General features: G+C 40.8%; 1 protein-coding gene across 3 annotated transcripts in view; it reads right to left on the bottom strand.

Annotated features, from left to right (window-relative positions):
* Window positions 1-279: 279 nt before the first annotated feature.
* KLF6 (Kruppel-like factor 6) overlaps window positions 280-8,114 on the bottom strand; it is an 8,726-nt gene continuing 891 nt past the window's right edge. The window contains exons 2-4 of one of the 3 annotated variants that reach the window (XM_010191541.1): window positions 5,381-5,963; window positions 3,546-3,669; window positions 280-3,129 (exon numbers count right to left, since the gene is read on the bottom strand). In XM_010191541.1, the coding sequence (XP_010189843.1) occupies window positions 3,078-3,129; window positions 3,546-3,669; window positions 5,381-5,963 (759 nt within the window). In that variant the 3' untranslated portion in view covers window positions 280-3,077. The remainder of the gene's footprint in view (window positions 3,130-3,545; window positions 3,670-5,380; window positions 5,964-8,114) is intronic. The other 2 variants (XM_010191542.1, XM_010191543.1) reach the window with 2 other exon arrangements.

The raw sequence follows: 8,114 nt of genomic DNA, 5'->3' as shown, positions 1-8,114 counted from the left end.
ATTCGGAATAAAGGTGCAGTCTTGCAGTAAAAATTGTGTTAACTATTTATTCCGCTGAGACAAAAGATGAGTCAACAACAGCTTTTCAGATATGGAAGAACTTCTAGATTCTACTGCCAAAATTATTTTCTCATCAGGGCTTGTCTTCCACAAAGCGACATGACCCAGTGGTGTTTGTACCTGTGACCTGGTGACTCAAAGCAAAGTATTGACATAGTACTTGAAATCAGTTGGTATGTAGGACTTGAGAGAGGAAAAAGAAGAAACCAGACGCATGATGCTGATAAGAATTTCTTTTTATGTTATTCCAATAAAAAATACATTCATACAGAAATATAACAATCTTGCAAAAAACAATTTCAAATAAAATCTTGTAAAACAAAATTTTTACAAAAATCTTACAAAGAGATTCTTTAGATAACAGGGTGCTTCAAAAACAAAAAAAAGAAATTTCACTAATAGAAACCTTTTCTTCTTAAATTTCAAGCAAAAATGTTTTTGTTTTTTTTATTATTTTTTCAGCTTGATTGAGGCTCAGTTATCACCTGAACAAAATGTACTTGCTTATTAAGAAAATTACAGGCATTTGACATATGGCACACAGCCCCACCCCATCCACACAAGTCTGATGATATTTCACAATTGAGACAAGCCAGTGCAAGTTTAAGGGTTTTTTTTTGTTTGGGGTTGTTTTGTTGTTTTTTTGCTTTTGTTTACTTTCTTGCTTGTAAGAATTATGGCTAAGCCAAGGACAATGCAAACAAGGAGTTAAAAACCCAACAAAACTCAACTCTAAATAGAAATCCATTTTCTGGGAAATTTTGCTTGTTATGGGGAAGAAAAAAAAAGTGCATTTTCAGGCAATTTAAACCAAAAATGAAATGAGAATGATTTAAGCCTGTGTGTTCCTTAGAATCAGATCACTTGCATATACTTTTTTTTTAAACCACTTATCTACATACACTTCCAGGAAGATATACCAAAATATTAGCATAGTAAGCAAGACCAATAACAAACAGAAAAAGAAACGGGTCACATGTTTCATTGCATCGACTGTAGTGAGCTGGTTTAAAAAAAAAAAAAAAAGTACTGCTTTTGGACAGACTATTTCTACTCTAGGAAAAAACAGTCTTTATTTTAGCTGAACTACGTAAAATTAGAGCTCAACCACCACAACGACTAGCTCACTCACAGGTCCTCCAGTAAGCTGGAAGGCCAAAACCCGAGTGTACTGCATCTGCACACAGCTAATATTCTTTTCGCATGCCAATATTCGGTTCATATCATTCTTAAATGGCCACAGATACGCTATTCCAGACAACCTAATAACTACAAAACACAGTCAGCAGTCTGAGAAGGACTGAATGCCAACAGAGCCTTTAGCATACCATTAAGCTAAAGGTAAAGCCTCTAACAATGCTAGATTTTAATTAACTGTATCTTTCATTTCTTTGTCTCCTTAATGACTGTTTTGCGGGGGGAGAGGGAATATTTTGATGGGCTGTGGCATTTTCTAGCTATGTGTTCTAATTTTTTTCCTTTTAAAAAAAATATTTATATATTATCTATATATATACACACATACACAGACTGTACACACAAATATACATACACAATTATTTTTCTGCCCACTTTTAAAAAAAAGTAATATAGTTTCTTTCTGTATGACCAACAGATAGCTAGATATATAGATGTGAAACTTGTGCCTTTTAAGCAAATACATCTTTTAATACTTCTGTATCTTTAATATGCATGAAAACTCAACATATTAAGTACAGTTGGGGTGTGTATATACACAGTTGTTGTGCAAGGTCAATATAAAAAAAGTCTCAAGGTGGCAGAACTGGTCAGGTATTCAATTGGCGTATGCATTATACTGTAACACAGTCAAATTGTCTAAGTTAAACAAATACTGTACTGACATGAAGGACTTTTCTCTTTATTTGTCTTTGTGAAGGAGGACCCTGGAAGTAAGCTTTTTTCCCCTCTTATTATACATTTGATACAGTACAATGCCAGGTGAAAAGAGAGCCTTAATAAAGCATGCATCACCCATACCCCTGTATAAGACCCCCTACAAGAGAAGGTCACTTGCATAAGGCACCATTATTAAGGTCAACAGTGCATTAACAGCTAGAAAACCAGAAGTTAGTCCTCAAGGCATAAATAAGAGAAAAATTAGCTGCATGAGAAAAATCAGTTTCTAACCAATAGTGGTTTTATCCACCCAACAGAAAAAAATATTCATGTTCCATACATTATGTAACATTAGACCAATTGTATTTTAGCTGCTCTTAACTGGAATCAAAACTGCAGTCCTGATTAAAGAATGGAAAAGCATATAGTTCCCCAGAACCATGCAATAACCTTTGTATTATAATGAAAAGTTATAGTTGTGTTACATTTGTAAATACACAGCTTATACAATGGATTACAAATGAGCTCTGTAGCAAGTAAAACAAGCTACTTGACACATTGCACGTTTAATAGCTGCACCAGACACCTAAAGCTCCTCTCACGCAGGAATGGGGAGGTCCCCCCATCTCCATTCTGGCATCCTGACTCTTTTTATTCCCCCCTTTCCCCTCTCTGTTTTCCCTCTAAAAAGGTGCAGACAGCCCTCCCCCCACCCCTTGGAAATGATTGGTGGTTGTCCCATCTCACAAGATATTCCTCACACACAAGACATTCAGACTATTTTTTTTCTCTTACAGTTATAAAACAACCACAAGAAAAAAAATGTGCCTCAGCATACAGTCATCGAGAGATCCTCATCGCATACAGTCGCCCAATCATTAACATTCTCAGTGCACATGCTCACGGCAAAGGCTTAGGAGCCACTCAGAAGGTTAGATACCAGTGTATGAGTCCAGGAAACCCCAAACATCATGCACCGCGGTTGCTATGCCGTTTCTTACATGACTTATTAGCCCTCAAAAGACCTTCAAGGAAGTGAGGTCCTGGAGGCAACTGGGTAGGGTGCAAAATGGCATGCTTTGGCTGGAACACGCATCCCTCCGCTCAAGGCTCTTCAACCTTGACACCTCTTAGCCTGCAGGATTCACCTCTTGACCCATTCAGAGGTGTCTCTTCATGTGAAGGGCCAGGTGGTCAGACCTGGAAAAACACCTGCAAGGCAAGAGGCAGGTTGCACATTAGCACACGGTTGCTGGCACGCACAACACTGTACGCGTAGCCAAGGCACCCCCCTCACTCTGCTACGCCAAAACACGGCTGGTAAAAAAAGGGATCTGGCATTCCCTGGATACACAGGAGCACTCAAGGTGTCTGTGGGTACCCAGGAGCTCTCCAGACGGGTGGTAACACTAGGGACTTCTCAACACTCATCTGCAACACCAGGCTACAAACCACATCCCAATGATTAGTAAAATGGAAGGGTTTTTTCCAGCCTAACTATGCAATAATCCCTAAAAAATACCAGTCAGTTGTGTTCCCAAATGATTCCCTCACAATTGAAAAGCAGCCTAGACTCACATTCCAATGAGCATTAAAAATAACTTAAAAGGTGTATTTCAGTTACATACCTGTCACAGTGACTACATTTAAAAGGCTTGGCACCAGTGTGCTTTCTGAAGTGTCTGGTTAATTCATCGCTTCTTGCAAAACGCCACTCACACCCTTCCCATGAACATCTGTAAGGCTTTTCCCCTACAAAGAAAGCAAATTGCATATTAGTCATGACTTCATTCAAAGAAAGATAGGTGCTATTCCATTCATTTTCTATGTAAACCTCCTCCACCCCCTAAAGACAGACAATTTTATTTAACCTATCTGAATGCTTCAGAACACGTAGGCAAAGAAGGCTTGCAAAATTCATCCACATGATTCCTATATAACTATTTTGCTGCAACAGCACATCAAATAATCTCATTCTTATTAAAAAAGTGATAAAACAGGCTCACAGGAAACAAAGAAATCCAACCTTTTACCATTCCTGTTCACCCATAATGGCAAGGTTACTCCCAAATAGGTATCATTCACCTCATAAAGGTGATTAAAGACAGGCTCCAAAATGCAACTGGGCTACTGTATTGCATCAAAGTCCTCTGTCACTCACTCATCTGCATAACATGCAACCTCCTTTCTGCTGAGCCACATATTCTTGGAAGAGCCTGCACACCACTTTGAACACTGCTATTTCAGCATTCACGAAATACCACTTCCATTCACAGGAACATTCCCAGCCAGACGCCACCAGGACAACAGTTCTGCAATACTTCTGAGGCCGGCAGCTATTTACGCCTGCTCAGCCACCACGGTTTCAGTGGAAGTTGTTCTTTTCTCTTGAAATAATCATGTTTTATCTGACTTCTGCATGACAATGGGAGCATACGAGCTTGCTCAGACTTCCCATAAAAGCCACAAAATGCTGAGTTCATGAGTCAAAATAGGATCTTTTCCTTGAATTCTATTTCCACATCCTGGGGGTGAGAAATAAAACAACCTGTATAGGTCTTTGGATTGGTACACCAAGAACGCCAGGCCAACTCCTCACGTTAAACGATGACTATAAAGCCAAGACGCAGCTCTACATATCTTAACTGCTGTCATAAAGGGATGTCAAATAATAACTCTCAAACAAGCAAATCATTGCACTACTTCAACCATAAAATATTTATGAAAGCCCTGAAGTGTCTATCTTCCTCACTTTCCTTCCCAATAACACATAGGATTGTTATTTTTAGTTCAGGTTCCATTAACAATAAAACGCTTTTGCTCAGTATTTTGGGATAAAATTATGCAGTAAATCATATATTTTTAAGTCTAATTGGGCAGGTATGTTCGAAGGACTAAACACACTATGACTTTCCAACATTTTTGCCGATAACGATGGCACACAACACTGCTAAATGATTTACAACTATAGCTATACTTTATATAATTAAGGCCTTGGGATGTCTGACTGAATAGACCAGATGTAGACCAAACCATGAAACAAGCTCTCAAGTATTTAGTAATCTGACTGATTTTTGGACACAACGCTTGTTTTGTCGCAAGAAAGCCTTGGCTCACTTTTGCTTTAGAAATAAATGTCAACAAAGGTCTAGTACCTACTTTGGCCAGACCTTTGCTCCTGAAGACTGCATGGCGCTGCAGCTTCCCTACTATGGCCTATTTATTTGAGTGGCTCCTATTTGCTATGACAGCAGACAAATAGACATCACCAACTGTCTTGGCTTCAGCTCGCTCACGAAGAGAATGAGGAAGTGATGTCCATGCTGGTAAGTCTCTACCACTATTACATCATCTCTCCAAACGTGGGCTCCCACCCAGTGATTGTGTAACGCTGTGACACCACCACCATCAGGGGTATTCCCTACAGTACTTGCCAATGCTTAATAAGCATACGGTTACTAACCTGTATGAGTGCGCTGATGTGCTTTCAGGTGTGAACTTTTGGTGTAAACTTTTCTGCAACCGTTAAAATGACACCTGTGAACACGCCTTCTGCCATCTGGCGAGGTGTCTCCATTGGCGGGTGTACCTTTTTCTGCAGTCTTTCCAGCGGTACCAGTACGAATTTTCCCCGGTGAATGCAACTCACCCGGCGTACAATTCCATAGCTGGGAAGAAGGCTCCTTGCTCAGCTCAGGAGATGAAGGGGGAGTGGAAGTGACAGATGAACTCAAGTTTCCTGAACTGGCTAAAACATCGCTTATAGGGTCAGAGGTAAACTTTGTTGTGGGCGAGAGCTCCTCAGAGCTGTCTGAAGAGTCGCTGCTCACATCAGAATTCAAACTGTTGGTCTCTAAGTTCTGACTAGTAAGATTGTCCTCTTTTGGAACACACGTGTTCTTCAGTTCAGATTCAGTTTCAGATTCCTTTTTCTCACGTGCCAGAATAATTTTGGTCCAGAGATCCTCTTGGCTATCAAATTTTATTTCAGATGCAGAAACATAACAGGGTTCACTTTGAAGATACCGTTCCAGCTCCAAACATGTCTGGGTGAAAGAGAAGGAAGAAAAAAAAGAGAGAAGTTACAAGCTTGCTTAAAAATAAACCCAATTGTATTTTACACTTCAAAAAGCACGCAGGAATGTAGTATGTTCGATTTGAGGTTTCTAGGTTCAAAACAAATTAAAGGCTTCTCCAGCCGTAACTAGGTGACTGCTACGATGAAAAGAAATCAGTTTTCAAGACCTGGGCAGGAGTTCAAACGCACTGCTGAAGGTGCAAGTCAGCTTTGGTTTCCAACACAGCATTCTAATGACTCAGTCAAATTATCATCACTCTCATCATAAAATCTGTGTTTTCAGTAGGCTGACATTGAAAAGGACCATAGAGAACCACAACAAACAATTACACTTCGCTCTTGCGCCTGCTCTAATTTCAAGTTGTTTTGTATCTCTCTTTCACACAAACATGAGGCTGAAAGGACCCAACTGAACACAACGTGCTCTGACACACAGTTAAAACCCAAACGCAGTGTCAGAAAACAAAGCCACATTTCAGCATGGCTGCAGAGCTGCCGGTCCATCTTCTGGGGACATCAATGGAGCAGCAGACATCCTCCCATTTCCTGTGCATGAGAAGGCAGCACACTTGACTTTCAAAGAATGTCATTTCCAAGCGCACTGGCATGCACGCCACATAAACTCCCAACTGTTCCTGAGAGTGTTCGAAGGAACACAGGGAACTGCAACAACAGAGGAGAGGGGAGAGAAGAGCTCCCAAACAGAAATGTCCTATTCTATAGGATGCAAATACTCTGAGGTCCTGCTGGGAGTCCCACAATGAACAAGAACTTTATCTACTGGCCAAGAGTGCAACTGTATGAGTCATCTCTCTCTTTCTTTCACGCAATGCCAAAGGAGACTTCCTTTTAAAACCCTGACCATCTGCCAAGAAAGTACTCTGTTCAAATATACATGCAACAGTACATGAACAACCTCCCCCCCACCGCATTCCCCTCTACTCCACGAAATGAAACAAAACAAAAACTAAAACCACCCTAAATGGGTGAAGCTGTGTTTTTTTCAGTTTCAATTCACTTTGCTAACTTTCTAGCCATTTTCAGAGAACAAAAAAAAACCAAACACAAAAAAAACCAAACGGGGTATGAACTGTTATGGCAACAAGCTGATGTTTTGGGATTATTCTTTCCACTATAGGAAATGATCCATACGGAAGCGCTACACAGAAAATGGACACACTAAGTTTCCATATCAAACTCTACTCATTTTAGCAAGATCATCTCTTCCAAGCTCAGTAGCAAAACCTGATCCCAAATGCCACACATTCCCCTCACAGCCCCTTCCTGTCTGTCCAAGAGCAGAGCTGCCATGGGAGCAGCCTTCTTTCTCCCCCAGTACAGCTCAAGTAAACTGGGTCACATGCTCCGACTAGGCTAGGAGCTGGACAAAAATAGGGAAAAAAAATCCTAAAAACCCCAAACAACCCTAAAACCAAACACACTGCTGCACGCAGTATTTGTGTATTTGTCTATAATTAGGTAACTGGTTTGCAATGTAGGTTAAAAACAAAAAAGGTTTCGACAGGGACAGCACAATAGTGTATTGAATTTCCACGAAAACGGGTAAAAAAACCGACCCAAAACATTTATTAAGATCTTGTTAAACTTTCATATTCCCGGCTAATTTAAATTCCTCATTAGGTAGATCAGTAATAGGGACCGAAGTGAAGCTCTCTCCGAGTTTAAATGCCTCTGAAGGCTACTGGGAAGCAGGGCTGGCCCTTCGCCAAAAACCCAAATGCCTGAAGGAAACTACTTAGCTCCATTTCAATCACGCACTGTGGAGCTGCCTCTCTGAAAGGGGAAGGGGGGAGGGGAAAAAGGGGGAAAAAGAAGGCATTGCATACAATTAGTAGGCATGTGAAGGTTGTAACACTTTGTATTTCAACCTTCTCAGAAAGACTCCTCCGTGCTCCTAGAGAGCCAGCAGGTACCCGAGCGGTCACCGGGTTGAGCAGCTCCCGGCCGGGGTGCGGAGCCCCGGTCCCCCCGGAGCCCTAGCAGCGGCCACCGCCGTCCCGACCGTCCTGCTACTCCGATCAGATTAAGGAAGAAAAAAATTAAAAAAAAAAATAAAAAGGAGAAGAAAAAAGGAAAACCAAAAAAGGCAACAAAATAT

Source organism: Mesitornis unicolor, unplaced genomic scaffold, assembly GCF_000695765.1.
Source record: "Mesitornis unicolor isolate BGI_N332 unplaced genomic scaffold, ASM69576v1 scaffold33229, whole genome shotgun sequence".
Classification (NCBI taxonomy): Eukaryota; Metazoa; Chordata; class Aves; order Mesitornithiformes; family Mesitornithidae; genus Mesitornis; species Mesitornis unicolor.
Note: the sequence above shows the minus strand (reverse complement) of the source record. Positions and strands in the feature narration are given on the sequence as shown.